At 42.9% G+C, this 27,824-nt stretch overlaps 1 protein-coding gene across 1 annotated transcript in view; it reads right to left on the bottom strand.

Moving 5' to 3' along the window:
• The window catches only part of TPP2 (tripeptidyl peptidase II), a 53,089-nt gene extending 28,736 nt beyond the window's left edge, over positions 1 to 24,353 (bottom strand). The window contains 14 exon segments of the mRNA XM_015417492.1: positions 307 to 464; positions 662 to 830; positions 3,104 to 3,219; positions 3,365 to 3,513; positions 5,063 to 5,162; positions 7,270 to 7,397; positions 9,621 to 9,697; positions 11,110 to 11,264; positions 11,902 to 12,065; positions 13,781 to 13,905; positions 17,655 to 17,759; positions 18,180 to 18,275; positions 20,503 to 20,631; positions 23,936 to 24,353. Of these exon segments, the coding sequence (XP_015272978.1) occupies positions 307 to 464; positions 662 to 830; positions 3,104 to 3,219; positions 3,365 to 3,513; positions 5,063 to 5,162; positions 7,270 to 7,397; positions 9,621 to 9,697; positions 11,110 to 11,264; positions 11,902 to 12,065; positions 13,781 to 13,905; positions 17,655 to 17,759; positions 18,180 to 18,275; positions 20,503 to 20,631; positions 23,936 to 24,097 (1,833 nt within the window). The 5' untranslated portion in view covers positions 24,098 to 24,353.
• Positions 24,354 to 27,824: the final 3,471 nt, after the last annotated feature.

Raw genomic sequence — 27,824 nt, 5'->3', positions numbered from 1 at the left:
AGACAAATACGAAGTCCACTGGGTATAGAAGTTCCATCAACAAGACTAAGAGAGCTAGTGGTGTGCAGCAGCTGGAGTGCTGGCCTAAGATCTGGGAGACTCAGGTCAGAATGCCTCCTCTGCCATGGAAGCTTTTTGGGTGACCTTGGTCCAGTCACATGGTCTCAGCCTACCCTACCTCACAGGGCTGCAGTTGTCAGGATCAGATGCGAGAGGATAACAATGTGAGCATGTTTGGGCCCCCACTGGGAGAAGCGTAGAGTATAAATGAAGTACATAAATGGAACAAGGTCAAAAGAAAAGTACCTCTGTATAATGAACTCCTTCGCGCAGACCACGTGGGTCAACACGGATGTTAATATGTCGACACTGATTCATGAGCTCCAGGTGAGCAGGACACTGAACCCAGGGTGCACTTGAAGTTAAAGCTAAATGAAGCTGGAGAGATATCCTTTCAGTATTTTCTGAAACAAGAATACGCACGTTTGAAATTTTAATCCACTGGTCCAACAACTTAATCCACTAGTTCAACAACTGTCAGCTTAAAAAAACAGTTACTTGAAAGTTTTCTTGCACCATGTGACAGATTTGTACGTGAGCCCCCATTAAACCCTCCTCATGCACTACTGAAAATACATGATGCAAGCAGTTCCTTTCTTACCTGTATTCTCAGGAAAGAATGGCTCTATGCCAACTCCATGGTCTGAAGGTGCAGTAACCTGTGCAGGATCTCTGAGGTAAATTCCGCGGTTGTTGCCAACAGTAACTGTGAAACCTATGTTGTTAGCAAATGATGAATTCTGAATGAGGTAGTCATAGGCTTTATCAACCTATTTAAAAAGAGAGAGAGATCTGAGCTCAAAATCTGGAAGTTCAACTTTATCAAAACGGTACTTTTGTGTATAATATCTATATCGCATCTATACCGAAGCGGCCTCAGCTAGAATTCGTGATGTAGCTCTAACAAGGAACACTACTCATGGCATGATTCCACCCCCCCATGTCTTTTGGAAGTATTTCCTATTTGAGTCACTGTTTTCAGACTATACAGATCGGGTGTTTTCAACTTCTTGGGGTTTTGTGGGTTTCTGTCCCCATTTGTCATATCATGTTTTCAGAGGAAAGTTTACACATGTATCATAATCTATTCTGAACAAGAACACCTACACAAACAACACGCATACCGCTGTTCTTGCCCTGAGCACACAACTGCACAAGTTTCAGTGTGCCACCTTCCCCATGATGCTTGGGATCAGTGATATATTCACTGCTGCAATTTCCACAGCCAATGCTTGCTCCATTACAGGAGCTTCCTTATTAAGCCTTCACAAGGAAGACCCATCCAGCTCATTTTCTTTAAGGGACAATGGACATGAAGATAGCCTCTGCGATGAATTTCAATTGTAGGCGCCTTTAAGAGCCAAATCTTCACTGAAAAGTTTTTATTTAAAACACGTCCAGGCTGCTTTTCTATCCAGATATGATCTCTCAAAAGGCAAACATCAAAACAGCAATCGAAATGTATATAAAATATTTAAACAATTCAATAAAAAATATAGACATACAAACACAACACAACCAGGAAGGAAGGTCGATAAGAGTTACTTGGGGGTACATGAAACAAAATAAAAAAGTCTTCACCTGCTGGCAGAAGACAATGATAGACTGAAACAGACAAGTCTCCCTGGAAAGGGAGTTCCAAAGTTTTGGTGCCATGACCAAGAAGGCCTTTTTGCGGGTTGCTACCCATCTAGCCTCAGGAAGGGGCAAGGGTCATACAAGCTGGTGGCGGGTCTCAAACGTCCAAGAAGGGAGTAAATGTAAGAAATAAGTAATACCATGTGTGATGTCCTCCTTATTGGGGAGGACTATTTTCACTTTAAAAGTTCTCTTTATTGTTTAACTGGGTAGATTCTGCTGCCACCAGGAAATTTTAAGGATTTCCAAACCTTTATGCTTCTACTGTTGCTCTTTTTAGTTTGGTAGACCGAGTTCAAGGCTTACGAGGAACTATGTGGTCCTGAGAAGTATTTCATTCAGAGCTGGTATAAACTTAAATAAAAGAGGATTTATTGAAATAAATACTAAATAAGAGGGTGATACAATGTAACTAGTAATGTGTAAATGATGTACAATTGCTTTGGTATCACACTCAATCTTTTCCCTCACTGACAGGGATCTTTTCATGTAACTTTGTAACACTTGTTTATCTCAATGCCATATATGTTCACTGTTTCACTCCAGTCTGTTATGACACTCAGACTTTCTTTTAACTTTACTTTACTTAAACTTTACTTTACCCTATACATTCAGCTTTCAGCTCTCTTTCTCTTTCTCACTGAACAACCGCAGCTGTCCACTTCTAACTGCTTCTACACAGAACTAACTTCCTCAACTGTCAATCTGTAACTGAAACTACTGACTGACTCACATACTCATCCACCCAGATTCACTTCCAATACCCCTCCCCCTCTCTGTCAACCACCAATCATACCACACTTGCCTCTCTCAACCACTCTAGTCTATCACAGCCATGCAACCAAACTTTTAAAGAGACACACACACACAAAAACAAGGAATCATTACACCATGCATGGCATTTTAAGAGAGTTTCAGGGATTTTGCACTTCTTCCACCTCATGGTGCACGCAATGCTATACTACTACCAAAAAAAGGCTATTTTTTCCAAAAAGTCCTGCTTATGAGGAAACTAATTCTACCTACATGATAAAAGAAGCTGTTATAGCAGCCAAGCCAATACAGCAAATGCACGTCATCATATGCATTCCAGGAACCCTGTGTAGAGCACAGGTCAAATCCATTATTTGTTGTGCTACTTATCTTGTAATTTCAACAGTGAATTGCCAGCCACCACTTCTAATTGAAGCCAGTTGAAAAGAAAACCGGAATCAGCTATAAGTTATAACCAGAACTTTGCTGATTTGGGGAAAAAAGTGATTACAAAGCATCAAATGATGGAGTGAAACAACAGGTACGTATCTATTAATTACAAAACAGGTACGTATCTATTCATTACAAAACAAACAGATTTGTTAGCAACATGCCTTCAAAGGACACTTTCTTTCAATTTCTTTTTAAGTACCTGAATAATACCATGACCTTGAGCAAACACATGTATGTTTTCCACCTTCACTGCAGTATTTTCTAGTGCTCTCCTGACTGAATGAACAGTGTAACGCACATCATTAGCTTTGAGCCCTGCAACAGAAAAGGGCGGTTGAAGTCACAGAGAGATCTGCTCATTATCACTTGCTTTAAATATTATGAAATGCCCTTTTGGTGTGGATGAAACGTAACTCGCTCCCACCTTGTTTAAAGAGAAACGGTTTTCTGTACACATTACCTGAGAGTACCAAAGCAATACCCCCACATGCATTGGGCGAAGACATCGATGTGCCGTTCATGAGCTGTGTTCCTCGTAAAGTCCAGTTAGGAACAGAGGCAATAGCCCCTCCGGGAGCACTGATACTCACTCCCACAGCTCCATCCGTACTGAAAATCGTAGAACAAAAAGACAAGCTTAATACAGTAGCGAACCCCCAGCTGCCTCCCAAGCTGTTCAACTTGTTGTCATTAGAAATAAGTGAAGAAAACTGTCGTTCAGGATCCCCATCTGACTCCCATCAGGTACCGCCTCCAAGCCGATTCCTAAATGTATGAACCAAATCCCCACTTGGCGTGCCTAATCTTCTAATAAAGGATAATCTATGCTAAGTAGTAATTTACCGTGGTGTGCTTATAAGCCTTTGTTAAGCTAAGTAGGAGAACTTTACTTAACTTTACTTAATTTTATTATGATCGTAGCTCAGCAATAACATAAACAGTCAACAACACATACAGCAGCACATACAGTAAAATCATAACCTTGTTACAGCCTAAATCCCATGTTACATGCATAGTTAATAAAATCTCCTTATTAAATGAGCTGAAGCGCAAAATTTGGCCACCTTAACGGTGGTTTCCTTGGGAGTGATCTGAAAGATGGGACGTATTAAACTTGGCAGATCGACCTGGAAAATTGGATAGACCTGGGGTGACATACAAGGAACAAACACCCTTATAAAATGAATACAGCAGCACAGATTTGGCTGTTTCGACTGCTTTTGATTGGCAATGATAAACATGGTGAGAATATGGGGTGTGTTTAACAAAACCCTACTAGAAGTGCTGAAGGCAAGACATTAAAGCTGGCCAAGATGAAGGCTTCTTGATATCCAGGGAATTCTAAGGCATAAAGTTATTCTGCCAGAAAAAAAATGTTTGCCATTATTCTCTGCGGCTGGGTAAGCCTGAGCTTTTGCTCTATCAGGCAGGAAGTCTGTATCTTTGTTGGTTATCATTTTTTTGCTCCCCAAACTCCAAGATGCTGTATGGCTGTGGGAGTAAATCCATAAAATCATACCCTGCGAAGGGTGTTCGGAACCCAGCGTGGGACACCAAACACGGATCTGAGAAATTTAGACTGAGTTGCCTTCAGGGAACAAAAACCTTTAGAGAGACACAGTTGTGAGCCATACTTAAGCTGAGGTATCCCCTAGCCCTGGAAGACTTTAATCACATATGATATGTATGTTAGCCCCCTTTCAAATAAAATAATCTCAAGGGAGCTGATAACACTTTGGGGACATTTTCAGTCACAAGGGCAATCTGTGCTCTTCATTGGCTAGATGACTGAAAAACTACATCAAAATATTTTAAAGCCTTTACTTGGTCAATATCATGGCTAGGCAAAGACAAGATATTTGGGGGGGAAGTTTATTGTTAGCTGTTCCACCTTGCAACAGGCACCGAGAGCTCAATGGGATAAAATCACCATGTTATCTGCATAAAGAACTGTGGGAATTAGTCTATTTGCTAGTCTGGGTGGGTGAAAATCCAGATTAGACCATGCTTGTACCAATGAATTGATATAAAAATTGACAGAATGTCCAAGACACATCCCTGCTTCACACCTCTTCTGATATGCTGTACTAACAGTTCACTGCTGTCTCCTGTGAGATAACATGATACAATACACCCCCAGTGAACACACGTTACTTACCTAGGTCCTCGAGATGACCATGTGTACTGATTTGCAGGTAGCTTCTCTCGCAATGAGTATTCAGCAACCATCATTTCAGGTGACACGTAAGCACCAACACCTGTAAATTTAGACATGCTTCTAAGCTTAAGCTACTAGTTACAATCAGTCTAACGGTTCTGACAACTGTGGCCTCTTTGGGAAGTCTGTGGTTTAATTTTATGTCAGCTACATAGAATGGTTTCTTTCTCTTCAAGTAGTCTACTGAATTATATTATACACTGTTTGTTTTTCACAAAACAGTAGCAACATTACTAATGTAAAGATTATTAATGTATTTGGGCCCATTTGATAAGGCACTTCTTGGGCTTTTAAAAATGTACACACACAGAAACCAAGAGTCATTTGCACCTGGATCTGGCTTTTCTCCCAGATACCCAGTTGGCATCTGTGGGCAAGATAGTCACATTTTATCAGCTATGACAAACATTTTCACTACACTCCCATCCTGGCAACAAGTGCTTGTGAGATTCACCTGGGCTTTTTAACAGCCTTGTAAAATGATGATTACAGTGAGTCTTTATGCCTTTTGGTTGAGATTAGGTACAGGAAATATGACACAAAATTTGTCCAACTACATTAGTTACCAGTTTGCTCTCAGAGAGAATCAAAATCACAGCCTGACCCAGTGTCATTACAGAAACCCTTAAACCCTCTGCAAGCATTCATACTTGTTCAAGCTCTCAACAGTGCTAGTGTAGATCTCACTCTCATATAAGGTTGGTCAGGGCAGGGCCTTGCCCGTGGTAGTGTGACTAATCAATTAATTTTCAAGGCATTACAGCCTCCCTGAATCATTTCAGATGCCAAGTTAATACTTGTTTTCTGCCATACCCTTAGCACTACATGCTACTGGAATAAGTAGGCAGAATCTTAAATATTCCAGCCTTTTTATATTACTACTGCTTGATGTATGTGATTATTTTATTCTGTTGGAGGCCCTCTCCATAGAAAGGTGATTTAGAAATAGTTTTAAAAGGTGCATCTTTTATTCCATTTCCAAACACACATTTCAGCCATCTGGCGGCAGACTGCTGGCTTGTTCCACCGCTCTTGACAGTTCTGACAACCCAATCACCAAATGCTTCTCAGTTCGTTCTACCGGGCAGCTAAAACTGACCAGTCGGGGAGGAACAATGGTACACAGCAGCAAACAGGGGATATTGATCCCATAAGTAGTACCAAGAAGCCAATAGTGTCAGCCTTGGTTAAGGGGGGAAATAACCACAGAATGGCAAGCAGGCACTGAGAAAGGGAGCTCTGACACTCAGAAGTTTATACACAAAAAAATCTTGTTGGTCTCTAAGCGGCTACTGGACTCCAGGTGTGTGTTTATTCATTTATTTATTCATTCTATTTTCTACGGAAGAAGAAGAAGAGATTGGGTTTATACCCCGCCCTTCACTACCCAAGGGAGTCTCAGAGCGGCTGACAAACTCCTTTCCCTTCCCCTCCCCACAACAGACACCCTGTGAGGCAGGTGGGGCTGAGAGAACTCTTGACAGAAACTGCTCTTTTTCAAGGAAAGCTGTGCCAGAACTATGGCTTGCCCAAGGTCATCCAGCCAGGTGCAAGTGGAGGAGTGGGGAAATCAAACCAACATGGCTACCCTGTGTCACTATATACAGTGAATACTGAGAATACAGGTAAGATGTTGGAGATTTATGACCAGGTGTACCATTTCTAAGCTTCTGTAAGTAGCAATTTATAGATTATAATCTAGTTTTAGATAATATACTTTAATAATTACCATGTTTTCTATGCTGTGACTGCCCTGAACCCACTTGTAGGGTAGGGTGGGATATAAGCCAAAGAAATAAATAAAACAAACAATGGAAAGACCAGACAGCAGCGGTGAGCAAGGACTGTTCCTTCCCTACTCCCTGTGTCATAAGTTGCCCCAGTAGTTAGAAAACTAAAAAACCCACCATTCTTTCAAACAGTACCTCCAAGGTGGCGATTTACATCAAGAGAAAGGGCTCAAGAGTAACCCCACCACCACTCAACGCCTAGTGTCACAACCCTAGTTTAAACTGCTTTCCCACACTTTTGAGAGAAGACACAGGTGATCTGAGAACAGGCTTCCCATGACTGCAAGTTTTATTTAAGTTTTCTATTAGAAAGATGTAAAATTCTGATTCATATGCAGCTTAAATAAATATACTTGCCTATGACACTAGATGTAGTCCCACCCGGGCATCCAACAGTAGATAAGCAAGGCCCATTGTTCCCAGCACTTGAAACATAGATTACGTTGTGTTTCCACACGGCTTCATTAATTACTTCACATATTCTCCTAAAAAAAAGAAAGAAAGAATACAAGAACAACAATTCTATTATTCCTTTTCAAACTGTGAAAAAAAATATCCATAGCTATTCCAATGCACTCAAGAAGCTGCCTTTCATAACAGCGAACAAGCTTCAGACAATTCACCTCCTTCCGTAATTGTCCTGCCTGGACACAGAGCTCTTCACCACAGTCTCTCCTCTGTGTTGCTTCTCTTATGTGAAGCAAGAAGAATTCTCACAAGAGGGATCCCCCTCTGTGTCATCCACCCACACACACACCCCTTGGTCACTGGGATGTCCCCCGTCTCTGGGCTCCTTTTGGCAGCAGTGAAAATATGCACTTATTTGGACAATTTCATTCTCCTTTAGACAAGAGCATACGGTAATGACTTCCACTGCTGACTGCAACTTTGATGCCAGTAACTTTACTTTTGCTGATGTTGCCTGAAACAATTTCAGGCACACTGTGCAGATGTGACATGCATATTTTAACTAAGTGCAAAACTTTCATCTCACAGATTGTGCCGTGGCCTTCCTAAACCTCACTTCATGAAGCAACTGGCTGACTTTGTAGTTTGCAATGTGCTGCCTACTTCTTGGCACTTAATGCCATCTGTGAAGAAATGCATTTTTTCTTTGGAGGTTTGAAATGAGCAAAACCTTCACTCTGAGTTTTAAACATTTTTCCCTCTCTGGGCAGAAAGCAGGCAGGAAGGGAGGAGGTCAGTTCAATTGCTTTCCAGATGTACCTCAGCCGACCTTCATACAAATGCAAGTCTAGACAATGGGATGGTCACCCCCCCCCCCCCCCCGCAGGGAAGAGAGATTTGGAGGAACTAAATACTACAGAGACTTCAGGAAGGAAATTTCTTTCTGGAAACTTCAGGATACAGTTCTCTGACCAGGACTGACCTGGTCAGTGGGTGGGGGAGAGAGGTGATAAAACTCAGGGGAGGAAGGACTCTCTTTTGTGCTGGGTCCATCAGAGCAAACAGAACTCTTAACGGAGGTCTGGAGGAGGCAGCCATTTTAACCATGTGCTGGCCTGGAGACTTCAAGGTAATGATAACATAAACATAGAGATCTGTAACTTCCTAAGCTAAGGAGTCTGTCCTATATTTTATCATCTGATAGGACATATACAGAGAGAGGAACAGAGGAACTGCGTTTTACCCATTTCTTTTGAATCCCTTGCTCAGTCTGGTGCTGTGCTAAAAGTATGCTTGTGAACATTTTTTTAATAAATACTTAATTTTTGACGCTGGTAGTGGTTCTCTGTACCACATAGACCTCCACTGTCTTGGACATGCTATTTAATAAGGAGCACCAGGGGGGAAGGCAGTCAGTCGGCAAGTGGCTATTCCTCAAGGGGTGCACAAAGCAGTGAACAGTCTCTGTGGTGACCAGGCACTAAGCATCGGGAGACCCAGAGTCAAGGCCTTAAGAACTTGGAAGGGAAGCTGGGAGTCCTGACCCTCCCAGTGTGTAATTCCTGTAAAGGTCAGGTGGTGGCAGCGGGTCATCGAGAGAGAGAGAAAAGCCTCTCCAGGTGTTGGGAGAACCTCAGAGGGCAGGGTGGAATAGGGCCTGCAGGCCTGTTCTGCTATGCCATCTACTCAGCACTGTGGTACCAGCACACAGTCACAATGGGTGGGACTTTCCACGGAAAATAGGCAAAGTTTCAGGAAAGTGATGCTTGACCTGTCTGACTAATTAATCCAGAAGCATTTGGGAACAGACTTAAACCCTGTTTAGCAAGTTGTTCAACACTTCCATATTTCTTAGCCCAGAAGCCACTGATTAGAGTAGGAGCTGACCTCAAATAATGGCCATGAATCAGCTACCAGGTAAGAGTTCTATTGTCAAGAAGCTTTTGAAGCATACACCAAGACAAGATTTAAATACAAAGTTATTTCCTACACAAACCATTTCAAGCCGGTACAGTGGATTATACTTGAGGAGTCCAACTGCTGTACTGAAATTTCAGTCTTGGCCCCACAACACCACTGTAGACCAAAAAATCCTCAGTCATATAAACACAAGCTTCTTTTCAGGTATCTGTGGCTAGCTGACACATCAAGCTATTTTGCTGCAAATCCTTCCTTAACTTACTAGCTCACAACTACCCAAAAGATACACACTAGATACTCAATCCAGTATCCTGGGTGGAAAGATTTGGCTGTCCCTGGCAAAGAGCAGAGTAACAGTAATGAAAACAAGATCTACTCACCCAGCATTTGGCCAGTGTGTTGCCTCTCCGTAACTGTAGTTCACAAGGTCACACTTGTATTTTATTGCTTCTATCATCTGTTTAAAAAGGTTAGACTTGATCAATCAACACCTCAGTGTGTTCCATGACATCACCTGCTTACAACGAGCCACAGTGTCACTGCCTTTAACAAGGTTAGAGATTACTATTAAAGAAGCAGACAAGACCATTTACCACAACTTTTCTAGAACACTATGCGTTTAAAAAGAGCTTGAACACACTCTTTGAATGGTAAGCTACTCAGAAATTCATTGCTCGAGTCATTAACAGCTGGCCAGGGACTCCCACATTGTGGCTGCTTTCTTGCCTGTTTTTTCTGGGTGCCTCTGCTTCACTCAAGAGAGATGCCAGTCAGTACTTGGGAGACCTCCAAGGAATATCAGGGCTGGGACGTAGAGGTAGGTAACAGTACTCCACCTCTCTGAAACATCCAAGCCCCACTAGAGGTCGCCAAAAGTCAACCATAATTTCCAGGCACACACAATTCACCAAAAAGAGAGAGAGATGCCAGTCAGTGTGTGGGTGGGTATCCCTGAAAATAGCACTGCCAGGAATCTTAGATTTCCTTTTGCTTGGCCAGTAATGTTCTTAGTTTCCCCCTCCCAGTTCCCTGCCACTGGACCTCTGAGGCTTGCTCCCAGCCCTGTATGTGTATTCTAACTCTCCTCCACCCCCATCCCCGTGCAATACAGCAATATGCATCAGAGGTCTCTGGGGCATCCTCTAATTTTAGACAGAGCACTAGTGGGTAAGAACAACCTGTAAAGCACCACACATGGTGCCACCTCAGACCCAGCGAGCACAGATATAGCTTTACGTACTTTGGTGCCTGATACCACGGAAGGGTGTGTGTGAAGAAGAGAGATGGAGACATATTAGGAGGGAACTACGAGAGTAGTGCCAGCTAGGCAAAACCAGTAGTACCAGCCCGGTTTTCCTTCTTGGTGGCTGGCATCTCTCTCAATTCTAAAAGCACCATAACGCTTCAATTCTAGATTCTCCCTGACCAACACACAGGCTACAGGAAAGTGGAGACAAAGCTGATGTGTGCCGCTCTCCTCCTGAGCAGCCTGACTAGCTAAGTCCCTCCCTTGAGGGCCCCCCACCCCAGTCACTCTGCAACCGAAGTGGGACAACTGTGCTTTAAGAACTGTGATGGTAAAGATGTTTAATGCACTGACACGTGTTGATGCTGGTCGTCTGGCAGTAAACAGAAAGCTGAGCAGAGTATTGAACCTTTGCACCTTGGAGACCCTTGCGGCATTATACATACAACTGTGACCCTAAGTTGTTGTTTCAGTTCCAATGATTAACTGTTTCCTTTACAAAACAGAAATGTTAACAAGCAACCTGAGAAGATTTTACTTGCACTCCACCACCCCAGAAATGGATTTAGCCACCACGTGTCATGCAGCCATATCTTTAATCTACTAATGCAGCCAGTACTTACAGCTCTTATGAGGCCAGTGCCCGTCTCCATTGTGCTTAGTCTCGTGTCACCGATCTTGATAGCAAGAATTTGTGCACCAGGTGCAACCCCATTTCGTTCTGGGTCATCAGGAAAATTGCCAGCAGCAATACTAGCAACATGTGTTCCGTGTGCGCCTAAAAGGGCATACATGTTAAAAAGAGCTCCATGTATCACCTTGGTGAAAAGCAACTGCTGAATCCAATCTGCCAATTTATGTGTTCTTTTACTATACTTCATACTTCTGAGTCCTTAGCTTTCTATGGAGAAAACCTAAGGAGGAAACACTGTCCCAGCATGACAAAAGCATGTAGAAAGGCATTATCTGCACCTGTTGCAACAAGCAGAAATTCCTCCAACATCCTGCAGACAGCATATGAATTTCCTGAATGGTGTGCTTATGTGCAGCTATGAAAATGCTCTTAATGCCTCTGGAGAGGGGCAATTTATGTGAAGGGGTTTATGAGCAATTCCCCATGCAATCTAGGCACCTTTAACCACAATCATATAATGCACTGCGGTACTCAAAATGTGCCAGAAGCATTTGTGAAGCTGCCCATGAACATGACACCTCAAATTATGGAGTGGGCCCATGAAGCCAAGAGTTAAGAAATATGTATTTTAAACAGATTAAGATATAATTGATTTTATTAAATGTTATCTCATTGGCCTCCTCAAATATTACCCACTGTAAACTTTCACAGTGGGGCAAGATATTTATTTATTAACACAAGAAAATTAAGGTGAGAATTGTTTTTATAGGGTTATACTTACCCCCACTGGTGACGATTGAGAGGAGGTTCCCTTCATCATAAATATTGACAGAGTAATTCAGCATCTCAGAAGTGCCAAAAGATCCATATTCCTGACTTTCTTTGTAGTTCCGTAAAATAGTGCAATTGGAGAGGTCACCAGATTCACTTGAATCTAGACATGCTCTGTGGAAGAGAAGAGACCCACCCCCTTCAATTACCAGTTTCCTTTCCCTAGAAGATTACAGACATTTGCATCCACCTTCTGCGATTCAGTTAACAACAGTGGCTTCTAAAGATGCTCCACCAGCATTCCTGGAATCACTTGTCAGGGATGCATGTTAGTCTAATGCGAATCTACCACTGCCCCTGGTACTTTCTTGGACCCCACAGTCAGACTCCCAATTACTTGCCAATCCTGTCCCCAAACTACCATACCCGATTTGGAGGAGGGGGGACCCCAGAACAAGGCAAAAATCACTTTGGCTAAAGGGTAACATTGCTTGGACAAGCCAATCACAGCATAAAAGCAACCAGCATTCTGCTGAGTTCCTTGAATCGCAAACAAGCAGCAAACTCAAGATTAAGGACACAGCACTGTTCCCAAGCAAACACTGGACAAAGCAAAGCAAAAGATGCATCATAGTCTTGAACATGAGGCCTACACAGTTTGGCTGGCCTAATTAATAACCCAGCCCCCTCTAGCTACAATTCACCTTTATGCACTCAGCTTAGAGGGAACACTGCTGCTGAGTTCCTTGAATTGCAAACAAGCAGCAAACTCAAGAAAGGACTCAGCACTGTTTCCAAGCAAACACTGGACAAAGCAAAGCAAAAGATGCATTATGATACAGTTTGGCTGGTCTAATTAATAACCCAACCCCCTCTAGCTACAATTCACCTTTATGCACTCCCTGGCCCAGAATCCCTCACAAATTTTCTGTGAAAATTGAAGCCTGGGCAGAGAGATAACTCCTTATTAGTAAGGGCGTAAAAGGGGACACTGGGGGGGGGGGGAGACTGCCTGCAAGCAGGAAGACGGGAATTGCTGGTTGTTCTTCCAAAAGCACAAAGAACAATCCAAAGTCTGATCCTATGCACACTTGCTCAGATCCAAGCCCTACTAAAGAGGGAAGTACTCTGTGTAGGAATGCAGAGTAAGACTCACTGAACTTTACTACTCCCTAGTAAATATATATGCACATGTATGTATGTATAGGGTTGAACTCCATTGGGAAAACCAGCTAGGTATTCCTCATCTGGCAAAGAGGAGTAATAATTGGAAACTGCTGTTCCTGACTGATAGGCACAGTTCACGCCGTTTCATTTCCTTTAATGGCTGTGGTTTTTGTTTGCGCCTGTGATTCTGGAAGGAAGACAGAAGTGAGGGAGTGGGAGTCAACATGCACACACTGGGGCAAGGCTACCCAGTGGTGCTCTACCAGCTGAGGACCCAAGGAGCAAGTGCTCAGCTTGTGCTTCCCTTTCCCCATCCAACACTGGAGAACAGCGAGGAACCTTCCGCTTTGCATGGGCACCCAAGAGAGGAAGCTGGGACACACCCTCACTTCCAGGGCACAGAAAAGGATTAGCGCCCTCCTTCCTACTTTATGACATGCAGGGAAGAAGAGGTCTGTAGGCCTGATCTTTTTACTCTGCACAGGGTGCACGGAATGAAGAAAGCACAGTCTCCTCCTGCCTCGGGCATCCTGTACATAATGAACTTCTGCAGCAGTGTGCTTTCTCTATTGCCTCATGCAAAGGCAGCAGAGGACAGGGAAGAATTCAATCCCACTCAAGTGTTTACTATTTATGGCAAGCCTCTACAGGCATAAGCACATTACAAGGCATACGGGTGAGTCCAAATGGATCATTTTACAGCCCAATAAAGGACCAGTTACCTCCAGGTTTCGCCATCATGCCACACCAAGCAGTCATAAACAGGACCCGGATCATTGTACTTTTTCTCGAAAGAATTCAACAACTCCACTTGACTCTGCAGCTCTTCCTTCATTAGTTTGCTTTCCTAAAGATAAAGGGTTCCATAAAGTAGGCTGCACACAGTTGCCCACATCCAGCTAAGGAGAGCCAAACGCATACGCCTTGCTAGACTGGCAAGTACTGGCATAACTGATATGCAAAGCTTCTAGACACTCTGAAGACATGGGGGAGAGATGAAATGTATTTAGGGGAGAGATGAAATGTATTTATTTTACTTATTAAAATATTTATATCTCCCCTTTTCACGTGGTTCAAGACAACTTACGATAATAGTTAAATACATATTCAGTTTAAAAGCAAAACTGAAATAGCCAATCCCAAATTCCCCCCCCCCCCAAAAAACACCTTTCCATGTGGTTCAAGACAACTTACAATAATAAAATACATTTTCAGTTTAAAAGCAAAACTGAAATAGCAAATCCCAAATCTCCCCCCCCCAAAAAAAAGGTGCCTGCCAATTGAGAGTCCCTCAAGAGTCCTGGCAAACAGGCAGGAGTTGTAGTGGCTCTTGAAGATCTCCAACAAGGGGAGCCCCCTCACCACTTCTGGGAGCCCATTCCACAGAGCCATGACGGAAAAGGCTTGGGCTCTGGTTGATGCCAGATGGGCTACCCTAAGTGGTGAGATAGCCAACAGATGGCTGCCTGATTACCATAGTTGGCATATAGGGGAACATGGAAAGAGATGGCGGTAAAGGTACATTTACCAAACCTGAAGCGTATTTTGCTGCTTTAATAACACAAAACACATTATTAATTTTATCATATGCAATTGTACCACCTGGTACTTCTGAAATTTAATTTTGTAAAGGCCCTTATCTGGCTCAAATAAAATTGCAGACATACTCAATACTACAGATAAAGAAAGGAAGTTGCAAATTTAAGCACCATACCTAATTTCTCAGATGGCAAAAACCGAGAAAACATAAAAGCTGAAACTGAAAGCCTGAGATTTTGTAGTACTTTGTCTTAGAAACAGTCCCCAATAGGAATGGGCATGAACCGAACTATGAAGCAAACTTTGTGATGAATTTTGCCCTGTTTGTGGTTTGGGAACCCAAGTCCATGATGGGTCTACTGTCATGGACTTCCATGAATTGTTAAGGCTCTGGTTCCTGGCCAGACCAAAAAGCAGGGATTTAAAGGGAGTGCCTTTGTTTTCTCCTCCAGCAGAAAGCCACAAAAACAGCTGAGTGCCTGGGCCCCACTGCTGCTCAGCTGTTTTGGGCTTTCTTGTACAGTCCCTTTAAAGTTTAAACTGCTCCATATGGCTCAGCTGTTTAAAGAGGGCTTTTGTGGTAGCCAACCCCCAGGGCTCTCTGCTGAAGAAATCCTCTTTAAACAGCTGAGTCCCTGGGGCTCACTGTCCAAGACAGCTTCTTTAAACAGCTGAGAGGCACAAAGTGAAAAGTTTGCTCCATGCCTCTCAACTGTTTAACAGGGCTCTGTCGCTCAGCTGTTTGGTTTAAATGGCTCAGAGCTATTTAAAACTCTGCTTTCTGCTCCCTGTGGAAAGCAATGGGGAGCAGAAAGCAGGGGTCATGAACCTATACGAACCAATTTGGTTCGTGAACCAACCTTTCAGTTCATATGGCTCCGTGGTTCAGCCACAAGCCTAACCGAACTGCAAAAATGCAGTTGCACTGGATGCTTTATATCTCACATGTACAGGTTCATGTTCAGCAAAGGAACATACACGTAGGCACTGCCTCTATGTACATACATCCTTTAAAGGATAAAATAGTCTTTACTTTCCTGTTTATTAGGGAGAATAGAGCCCCGTTAATTTCAAACTCTTACTCAGTGCATAAACAATTTATATTTTGAGTATTTTATTTTTTTAAATCCATGCACCTTTCTAGTTAGCGTGCATGAGGTGAGGACTTTACTTTCAAATATTAAGCAGCTCCTCACAAAAGTCATAACATAAAACTCAGCATTGACATACAAAATGGGACACAGTAATACGGAAGCATATCATACCAGCCTCTAAATGCCTGCAGCAGTGGAGTTTCCCACCACCTTCCACAAAGGACTTTAAACTGAGCCAGGCTCTCTCTTAAGGAGAAAGTTCCAGAGTTCTTTTGCCATTACAGAGGAGACACTACTTCATGGACCTGCCCATCAAAGAAGAAAGATGAAGAGAAGAACTTCACCTGTTCATCTGGCCAAGTTAACAGCTGTGTGCATTATAAGGGAGAAGGTAATCCCCTAGGAATAGTGGGCCCAACCAGTTTAGGGCCTTTATAGGTCAAAAATAGCACCTTGGCCCTGGCCTGGATAGCCCAGGCAAGCCTGATCTCGGAAGCTGAGCAGGGCCGACCCTGGCAAATATTTGGATGGGAGACCGCCAAAGAATACCAGGGCTGGGAGACAGAGGCAGGCTATCACACCGCTTTTCTGAATGTCCTCCATGCCCCAGTAGGAGTCATCATTTCAAGACCCCAGTAGGAGTCATCAGAGGTCGCCATGACTTCCAGGCATGGACACACACACGTATATACATACAAAAATGGAAAAATACAAAAAACTAGCTCTTTGACAACTGTTACTTAAGTAGGCAGTGGTAGCAAGTACATGAAAGGGTAGACAGATGTAATGCACTCTGTGCAACTAGTAAAGAACATGGCAAAGAGTCTGCACAACCTTCAAGGGTAGCTCCATACACACAGTGCAGTAGCCTTAGAATACTAAGAAGAACTGCCCTTGTCATATCCTCATATATCAGATGCAACTGGTAAAAGGCACTCCTGATCCAGGGCCCACAGGGGCACAGCCAAAGCAAGGAGTATCATATAGGCAATCAATCAATCAATAAATAAATCTAAGAAGTTGCTAAAACAATTTCATCAGAATTCCTTACACTACACTACCTATAGTCTGTAATGATTGAAGGACAACATAATTAAGACTCATGAACAATTTAAGAACTGGTAACTCTGAGGACCACGGTGGCCTCAGAGGTTAAGATGCTAAGCTGCAGACTGGAAGGACTGTAATTCAGCCGTTCAAGACCCTAGTGCTGAGTGACGGAGTGAGCTCCCGTCTCTGGCCCAGGTCCTGCCAACCTAGCAATTCGAAAGCAAGAAACTGCAAGTAGATAAATAGGTACCGCTTCGGTGGGAAGGTAACAGCATTCCGTGTGCCTTGGCATTTAGTCATGCCAGCCACATGACCACAGAAACATCTTTGGACAGCGCTGGCTCTTCGGCTTGGAAACAGAGATGAGCACCACCCCCTAGCGTCGGATTTGACCGGCTTTTGAGCAAGGGAAACCTTTACCTTTTTACTTAACTCTGACTTAGAATTTACTTCATATGACACTACTACAACGAGGTCATCCTAAGAATGCATTTGCTATATGGAAGCAGACACAGGTCAAAGATTCAAAGGTATGTTTAAAATGAATAAAGTTTGGTAAAAGGTAACAGTCAATCCACAAATGTAGAAAAGAGCAAAGTCCAGTGGCATCTTAAAGACTAGCAAATTATGTGGGCAGGGTATGAGCTTTTGTGAGTCACTGCTCACTTCTTCAGATTCTGGTGGTCTCCTCTTCAGTGACTCGAAAACTCATACCCCACCACATAGTGTTTAAGGTGCTGCTGGACTCTGCTCTTTTCTGCTGCTACAGACAGACTAACACGGCTACCAATCTTGATCAATCCACGAATGTTTTCTTTTAGTACTGAAAAGGTTACTTAATAAGCCATTATGGCAACTACTAAAGAACATTTTAAAATACAACATTTACTTTAAAATGATAACTAGTGCAAACCTGTGAAGGTGAGTTGTGAGCGGCTTCAAACTCCTCTTGCTTCCTACAGGCTTCTGCTAACACCAGTCTGTGAACAGGATCCCAAAGCTTCTCCTTGCGTTCTTTCTAGAATAGATCATAAAAGCCATTCTAAACATAAATACTTTGACGCTCTGCAGCACAGACAAGTCTCACAGCAAGTATCCTGTGGGGGAACGAATTCCCGCTTGCTCTTAAAATCCCCTTCAACCCCCTTGATACCACTTCTTGTCAAGGGCATGCAAAAACAAAAATGGTGCGGTTCCAGGGCTTGCAGAAGGCTGCTGTATCTACAGCCACATCCTTCTCTCCTGCTATTAGCACAGGGAAAGAACTTCTGGAACCAAGGCTAAGTGGCGATAAAGTGTGAAGATATTAAGAAAGCAGTGACAAAAGCACTACAGTGAAAAACAAAGAAATCCCTACAATGCATCCAGCGCATAGCTGATTTGTGAACCAAGAATAAAAGATCTGAGATGAGGCACTATCAGATAAAGGAGGCGTTACCTGTATTCGCTCCTTAAGGGCTTTCGGATAGAAATCATAGCCGTTTTTTAAACCAACATGATACTTCCCTGATGGGTTTATCCAGTCTGTTGGGATCTGGAAAAAAACGTGCAATTTAGAAATCTCCGCTTTCTCTACTCCGTTCATGTCAATTGTGCGGCGGGGGGGGGGGGGTGCTGTCAAGCTGTGACCAATTTATGGTGACCCCCAGCAAGGGGTTTTCAAGGCAAGGGAGAAGCAGAGGTGTTTACCACTGACCCTGTTTAGCTTCTGAGACATGATGAGATCAGCCTCTATCATGCTGCATTAACTATACACAATTAGAAATCAGAGGAGTGGCACTCATTCTCCGGCTCAAGGAGAGCCACAGTTGCAATTACTGTCAACCAAAAGAGCCAATTTACCTCTGCATATCCTGAGCACCACCTCACAAGCACACACACACACAACACGACAAAACACAGCTATTACTATTAGATAGCTAATTATAACCTTTCCAATTTGATTACTTTTGGGAATGCAGGGTTGTCTTTCCCCACCACCACTGACCCTTAGCCAGACCTTTATGTGGCACAAGGGGATAGGGCTTCCCTCTCTGCCTTCTCGCTTTCCCCTCTGCATGAGAAACAGCCGCTCAGGTGAGAGCGTAATATTGCTGATGCTCCCGTAATACCGCAAGCAGGCCAAGAAAGGTGAGTAAAACCACCAGCATGGCTTCCCTCTCTGCCTTCTTGCTTTCCCCTCCGCATGAGAAACAGCCGCTCAGGTGAGAGCATAATATTGCTGATGCAAGCGGGCCAAGAAAGGTGAGTAAAACCACCAGCATCCCACTGTGGCCAGCTTGTTCTTTGCCGGGGTGGCTGCTGTAGTGGCTATACCGCTCTCCCCTCCTTCGGCAACCAGGGTGCTCTCCTCCTAGAACAGGGGTGGCCAGACTTGCTTGACGTAAGAGCCACATAGAATAAAAGCCAGATGTTTGAGAGCCGCAAGACACGAACAAATATCACACGTTTTTACTGGGAAATATGCAAATTTGCTTTTTTATTAACATTAAATGAAACTGCCAAAAATAACAAAAGTGGTAAACGCAGATATTGATAATGATATTTATTTGTCCAATGACATTTGTTTGCTAATGGTATTTAGCTTCCCCAGCTACACAATGTGTGTAAAAGAGCCACATGTGGTTCCCGAGCCACAGTTTGGCCACCCCTGCCCTAGAAGCTGCCTCAGTGCTGGGCTGGAGAGAGATGTGGGAGTCGCTGGAGCGAACAGGCCCTTCATATTCATTCCTGGCCGGAGGCCTGCAGCTTCCAGGTCCTGCAGTCCCAGAGACGGCAGAATCTCTTTCAAGACGGGAACTCACAAGCCCCATAGGGGTAATGGGCTTGCTCACTATCCTAAAACAGGGGTGGATACAACATTGGGGAACAGTGTCCAAAACAGCCAAATGTAGCTCCCAAGCCACTGAACATCACTATTTCAGAGATTCTCATGAATGCACATACATTTAAATCCTAGGCACTCTCATTCAGAAGTCCTGACTGCCATGGGGCTCACTCCAATGTAAGAACTATACAACTGCAGCCTTAGTGTATTTCTGAAGTGATACAGAAAACCCAGGTTTACAGAATATACAGTTCAGCAAACACTGCTCACAAATCAGTAACAGAAAGTGTGTCTACATAGAACTATCCTACTGTTGTAATGTTAGTTCTAGTTTAATGATATTATCTTTGCCTCACCGAAGATGCCGCTAGGTTATTCTCTCTGTTACATTCCTCTCATCTGATTTTTTAATAATTTTTTTGGGCATCAAGTTGCAGCCAACTTAGGTTAACCCCATAGGGTTTTCAAGGCAAAACATGTTCAGAGTTGGTTTGACACATTGTGTGCATTTGTGAAGCAACCCTGGTATTCCTTGGCAATCTCCCATCCAAATACGGAGCAGGGCCAACCCTGCTTAACTTCTAAGCTCCGACAAGATTTGGCTAGCTGGGGCAATCCAGGTCAGGGCCTTTTTAATAAGTTCATATCTACAAATAAATATTAATGAAACTAAGGATTTTGAAGTTATTCACTGCTGTTTATTACAGATTCAAGTGGAGGAGGACACCAAAGAGGTCACAAGGTTTAATTCTGAATATTCTTAATTAACTTTATTTTTTATTGAACAATATAGCAATATTACAAACTGACAATAGAATGGAGTGCAATCAATGAAGCACAGCAGAAGATAAATACAAATATAGATTTAGATATCACACTTATCTTAACAGGTATAAATTAGCATTAGAAAATTCTAATTCTGAATATTCTTTACCTTCAGAGTTCTTCCTGAAAGGCCAATGATTTCGCCATCTTTCGGTTCTAAAACAGTTGAGGTATTTACATCACCACTTCCGGTTGTATCTATTATATCAATTATCTTGGGTTTCCCATCAGTGGTAACCTAAGAGATAAAAACAAGGATGATGCAACTAACAGAACTATTAATGCCATGAATGCATCATAAGACTTGGCAAAGCTACCATTTCAGACCTCTTCTGATTGATTTGGGAAGAAAGCAGTCAATGGCTGCAGTCAGACATAATGACAAACCATGGTTTGTTACAAGAAAAAAGCTTGGAATACCTCAGGTTCACAGTTTAACTCTGGTTTGCAAGCAAGATGTAACCACAGTTTGTGATTCTGAAGTAACAACAAAGTATGATACCAGAGGTACCATTATCATGAATAAAACTTTGTTGGTCTTAAAAGTACCACTAGACTCAGCCTTTGTTCTTCAAACCAACATGGCTATCCACCTAAACGAATTATAAATTGTTGTATTAGGAAAGTCTCATTTCCAAGGCATAAGTGGGGAGAAAAATAGAGGGAACATGTCCAAAGCTTATTCTCCTAAAAAAGAAGTTTGCCACTACATCCTAATGCGGCAAGTCTTTGACAGCAAAGTTAAGTTAATTTCAAAATAGAGGGAAGCTGGGTCAAACAAAGCTCAAGAATCATACCCATGACATATTTTCCCTGGAGTATTAATTAACTACACAAATATTTACCTCCTGCATGATCACTCAAGCATTTCTTAATAACGAGATGGCTACAGATATGGAACAGGTATTACATTAAGATAGATGGAATAGGAAGTGATGTAACATTCAGAGAAACAGGCAACTAGGACACTGATACAAACATCAACGTCATGCAAGGACAAGTATCATGCCATAACAGAGGCAGGCCTTGACAAGAAAGGGTAATACCATGTCTTAGTTTCCTAAGACAACAAGAGAAGAAAATGGGACAACTGACTTACATCAAATGGATTGGGGAATATTTGAAGTTAGTGGAAAACCTCTCATTATTAGCTACTGTTCAGCCCAAAAGGTAAATAAAATTTATTTTGAAATATGTACAATTAAACACAAAGCAAATTAGTTATGGAATTGGGCAAAGCTTAAATTTACTATGAAAAGTCAGAACATTAACAATCTGTGCATCATCCAGGGATGCACATATTTCCACCCAAATGACCACATGTTTCTTCTATCTTATAAATAAATCTTATTTAGAGAAGAGAATGATAAGAGGATACCCATCTAAAGTCTAACAATATTCTAGTCTGGCCAGGAAGATTAAATCTTTTCTATCAATAGAAAAGAAAAAATATGATATGTTAGAAATTTTAATTTTGACGGTAGCAACACTGGATTTTCACCAGACCTTCAAAGCAAAGTTTTCTAATTCTGGGACCTGTTTCCTCTCATGGGAAAAAAAATGTATACTAAGATGCCCCAAACTAATGAACCAAACCTGGAAGAAGAGTATTTCACAGAACGTATTGCTATTTCCTCTCAAATAACCCAGATGCTTAGGGGGAAAAATCATTTTTACCTGTGAGTAATTACAACCCATCCCAAATCAGGCTGCTAGGCTTGAATAAGAACTAATTAATTATCTGATAAGGAGCAGGTTTTCCCAAGGGTGAGATTTAACAATACAGAATTACACTATGCCCAACCCAACATCGCTAGAAGCTCACAATACTTGTGCAATAGTTATCCTTTTGTTTGCCTTGACAGATGATTTTCACATGCCAACTTCTTCACAATGATCTAGAATTTATTTAGGAAAAAGCATCCTTGGATATGGGAACAATTATCACAGGGAAAATTCAATAGGAGCTCCAAAAGACTTTTAAATTAGATATAACCATGCTTGTACCCTACAAAACAACAATCACATCTATGTGCACAGTCAGCCACACCAGCAGTACAATTCCTGTGCAAAGTTACTCCAATCCAAGTCCACTTATTTCAGTGCACTTCAACAGAAGCAATTCTGCACAGGACCACACAGTTGAACTTCAACTTAAGTCTATGGGGATCTAATACTGGGCTCCATTATGACCACTAGCTTTAGTCTGATTTGTCAGGGACAAGAAATGTAATACACTCACAATTCACACACAACAAGGTCTATCCTCTTCCTGCCTATTATGAATTAAGGTGTTTCCTCAAGATGTAATTCTGATTAGCAGACACATATCTGAATAAAGATATTCAAACACAGTAAACAAGGCCGTCTTACAAAATATTAGCTGGTTTCCTTATGCACTAGAAGAAGCTTATTCCTAGAATCTAAATCTAGCATTACCTTTATTCTCCTGAAACCGAGTTGTTTTTAAAACACAAATAAGTTCCTTTTTAATGCTGACATCCCTGAGCTTCGCTCTGTATCTAGCCTAACAATTCAAAGATGACAACAATTGCATAATTAAAGTCAACGTAAACTGGACAAACTTTGGCTTGCCACACTCCATCACGACAAAATGTTCTTAGAATTTTCTGGCTATACAAGAATACATTATACTTCAGAAATGTTTTAAAGGCACATACACTGGAAGAAAATGTATGTGCCTTTATAGAAAGATACACCTCACATTCCCTAGAAGAACGAAACATAGAAATGCTTTCGCATTTTCTCTCCGCCCCTCTACTGCTCTCTTTCCTGCACTCTGCTCTTCTCCTCAATGCCAAAATGCAGATTATAAACTGCTTGGGACAGGGTCCTGTGACACCTCCCCCCCCAATGCTACTCAGTAAAAGCCACCAGATCCATTTTATGGCCTGGCACAACAGCAGTAGGAGTCACTATTCTGCAAGGTGACTCCAATCCAACCCAGCAGGGCTTGAAGCCGCCCTGCAAATCTGTTCAAGGTACTACGAGGAAGTAACTGTTGTCCTGGATAATAAGGCACCACTCTTATTAAAAAAAAATACACAAGCTACACTCGCAACATAACCTTGGACAGTTACTCCAGCCCGAAGCCACTGTAAAGCCGATAGCCTTTCAGAGGTGCCACAAACAGTTCACTATTGTTTTTATGAAAGAGGACTACTGCCTTAAAGGTCATGTTTAATGCATCCCCCCCCCCTCTTTCCCGGCTAAAATCTCCTCACAATCTGTCAACCTGCCTTTCCAAAATCTCCTAAGACATCTACACAAACACACAGACACCGGCTCACTTCACTCTCTTACCCAACTTTTTACACGCACGCACCCCGACTGCCTTCCCCTCCAGGGACACCGACGACACCTCCTCCCCCCCGCAGCTACCCTTTCCATCGCCAATGCAGCCTCTCCGTTAATAACCCCTCAGCCTAAAACTGGAGAAGCGACTAAAGCGAAGCCGATTCAGAGCCCCCCTACCCTCTCCAGCAGCATCCCGTCCGCCCGTCCCCCCCCCCCCCGTTTACCTGCATGCCCGGCGCTCCGGGGTCCACCCCTGTGTCTAAGATGGCCAATAAGACTCCCCTTCCGTCATATTCTGGATAACGGGTGAGGAAGGAGGCAGCGCCGGTTTCCTTCTTGGGCAGAAGTCCTTGGAATGGGAACTGCTCGTCGCCGGCCGCCGCCATGTTAGGAAAAACAAGCAGAGACAGAGAGAGAGGGGGAAGAGCGACCAGTCACACACGCGACAGGGACAAGGGGGGGGGACAAGAAGCTCTTCAGACCCAAGTGACGTAACGGCTCTGCCAAGCGTAGCGAGCGGCGCTACTCAGTCCTCTGGAAACGGGAAAGAGGCTGCGCTTTCCCCCCACGGGCGCATGCGCCTTAGACAATAAAGAAGCACAAGTGGCCGGCTCCCTGGGTCAGTCTTGCCCTTAAAGCGGCAGAAGGGTGGGGGGGTGGAGAAAAAGAGGGGGAGGAGAGGGTTAACATGTTGAAAACGAAACCTAGTGACCTATCAAGGCGCGGCGCGGCATGGAACTGAAATCCGATTGGTTCTGGCGCGCACCAACTAGAGGCGGGATGTCTGATCCCGTCCTCCCCCCCCCTCTCCGGTGGGCTCGCGGTCACTTATAAGGACCCCTTCCTCGAGCCACCTCAAATAGCGCGAGATTTGGTCGTTTGCGCCTCGGTGCTTATTTAAGAGGGGAGGGCGGTATAGGGCCTTAAAGAAGTTATAGGACGGGATGGTGTAGGAGGAGGGAATGCGTGGGTGAAGGGTTCCTTCCAAAAACAGGGCGGGTGGAGGGAAGCATGCAAACTGTAACCGGAAAGGTTTTTCTGTTTAAAAAGATAATACTTCAGTGTAGTTTTGAGACAGTAGAATAGGTCCTCACCCCATAAGACGCTATCGTTACGTGCTGAGCCGGTTGTCCAGTGTTTTAAGAGGGTTCTTGGCTCCAAACTTCTGCCGTCACAAACATAAAATAGGCAACGTCCTTGTAATAAGATTTATATCTAGAGTTGCCAGACCCAGGTCGGGAAACTCATGGAGATTTGGGGGTGGAGCCTGTGGTAGAAAGAGACCGCAATGGGGTACAATGCCATAGAGTCCACCCTCCAAAGCAGCCATTTTATCCAGGGGAGCTCATGTCTGTACTGTGGAGATGAGCTGTAATTCTGGGGGATCCCAGATTCCTCCTGGAGGCTGGCATCCCTAATAGCCACGAGAGAGAGTTTGTGTTAAGTGCCCTCAAGCTGCTTTTGTCTTATGGCAACCCTATGAAATAATTAATAGCCTCCAAACTGTCCTATCATTGTTCACCTCTTACAAACTGAGGGCTTGACTTCCTTGATTTAGTTAATCCGCCTCATGTTGGGTCCCCCTCTTTTCCTGCTGCCTTCAACTTTTCCTAGCATTAATGTCTTTTCCAGTAACATAATGTGAACAAGTATGATAGCCTCAGTCTGATCATTTTAGCTTCTAGGGAGAGTTCACGCTTGATTTGATTTTGGAACCCAGTTATTTGTCTTTTTGGCAGTCCATTCCTCCAGCACATGTCAAATGAATCAACTTTCTTGCTATCGGCTTTCCTTTATCGTCTTAACTCTCACTCACTCTCCATACATGGTAATGGGGAATACTATGAATTATCTGGATCTCGATCACCAGTGACACATCCTTACCCTTAAGGATCTTTTCTAGCTCCTTCAGGGCTGTGCTTCCCAGTCTCAATTTCCTTCTGATTTCTGCAGTCTCGCTTAGGGCTGATGATGGAGCCCAGGAATAGAAAATCTGGAAACTTTTCAGTTTCTTCATTGTCAGCCTTAGAGTTGTGTAATTCCCCATTAGTCATTACTTTTGTCTTCTCAAAGTTAAACTTTAATCTGCTTTGGCATTTCCTGCTTCAGCCTTCAGCAATAGTTGTTTCAAGTCTTCACTATTTTCTGCCAGTAATGTGGTGTCATCTGCGTATCTCAAATTGTTAATGTTCCCTCTGCCAGTTTTCATTCCATCTTCATCTAAATCTAATCTAATCCAGTTCTCCTTACAATATGTTCTGCACATAGATTGAACAGGTAGGGAGATAAAAGACAAGGACAATAATAACTCTTATACCTGTTTGGAGCTTGTATAACAGCTCACAGAACACACATGCACAAACCCCTCATGAAAGTATAAAAAAGGAATAACAAAGCCACTTCCGGTCTTGTGTAGATGACAGACACCCTGCGCCAGTAAATGCTCCTTAATAAAAGTACATACAGTTCTAAAGGCATATTAAAAACCAAATCATTCCTCAATGAATCAAAACTCTGGCTGGTTTACTAATTCAAAAACAGGCTCTGGCTCTGTGTTTGGAAGACATTTAATTAAAGGATAATAGCAAAAACATAATTATACAGGAACTTAAATTGCTTGTTTACCTGCTCGGTTCATTTTCTATGGTGATAAAATTAAACCCTTAATTAACTCTTAATTAAATAAACTCTTAAACACAGAACACATGTAATAACCATATTTGTATCTTATAACCTATTATATTTTTATTCTGCCTGTACTATATGGATGTTAAAACAGCATACATAGTCCTCCCATTCCCCAGTATATTCGCCCATCAGTCATGTGATGTCGTTCAAGATGAGCTTAAAGGTGACCTTTGTGAAGGACTGTTATTTTAGGATTATTTTTATCTTGTTTTGTGACCTGTGGAGGAATCCACTCTCCATTGTCTTGCACAGTGTAGCCAGATCCTTTGTTCTGTTTTATTCCTCTTCTTCTCCCAGTATGATGACTGAGGCAGTTCCATAGCAAGGTCCTTTTCCCATCTTTCTGTATTTTTTAAACTAACTTCCTCTTTCTTTTCTAATAAAGTACATAATGCCGTTAATAATAGTAATAAAAGATTACTACCCAAAGGAGTCTCAGAGTGGCTTACAATCCCTTCCCCTTCCCCTCTGCACAATAAACACTCTGTGAGGTAGGTGGGGCTGAGAGAGCTCTTTCAAGAACTGTCCTTGAGAGAACAACACTGAAATAACTTATGACTGACCCCAAGTCACACCAGCAGCTGCATGTGGAGGAGCAGGGAATCAACCCCCGTGCTCTTAACCACTTTATCAAAGCCACGTTGACCAGGTGGCTTAACCAGTTTCCTTATAAGAAAATAGAATTGTGATGCCTTTAATTTTTACTGAAAGATCAGGAAAAATCTGCGGTTCATGGGAAAAGACTCTGTGGAGACATTAGTCAGCACTTATAAAACGCTTACCGAAGCCTGTAAAGATTCTTAAAAAGTCTCATTATATACACCTATCTCACCTGCTGCCTATTTGCTTCTTTGTCAAAACATCTCTTCCCCAGAGTGTGCGCACACAAAAAAAGGCTAGACCCAGCTTTTCTCCCCCTTGTTGGAGTAGGAGGTGCTTCAGAAGAACTGAAGATACATCACCTTAGCATCTCCAGGGAGCACCTTTTCAGGAACAGCAGCCTCCGTAGGAGGATGCTTGGCTTGGAAATTCCCAGCATTCTGTCAATGACCTTGGCATCCTATGGCAACTGTTTTGTGATTGCCCTCCATGGCAGCCGTTTTGTGGAGGTGCCCGCTCCCTATCCTGAAAATTACAAAAGTATTCACAAGCTCCGCAAGAGTGGAGACCTCTGAATTAAAGATTTCCAGAAGAAGCAGTTCTAGTCTTTGATTTTGCATCCTTCTTTCTAGATTCTGCATTCTGAGTCTCCAGACAGATGCTGGGCCCTGAAATACCTTTACTGAAGTACAATTGTGCCCTCTTGTGTTTATTGATAAAATAGCATCTTATAAAGTTTCTTTGGATTTATTTTTTGGCTTGATAGTCTCTTGGTCAGGGCCGTATTCTGAGTCACATGCATGTATTCATATATATATATCTGGC

This window comes from Gekko japonicus, unplaced genomic scaffold, assembly GCF_001447785.1.
Source record: "Gekko japonicus isolate JY-2015 unplaced genomic scaffold, Gekko_japonicus_V1.1 scaffold3713, whole genome shotgun sequence".
Classification (NCBI taxonomy): Eukaryota; Metazoa; Chordata; class Lepidosauria; order Squamata; family Gekkonidae; genus Gekko; species Gekko japonicus.
This window is presented reverse-complemented; position numbering and strand designations above follow the sequence as displayed.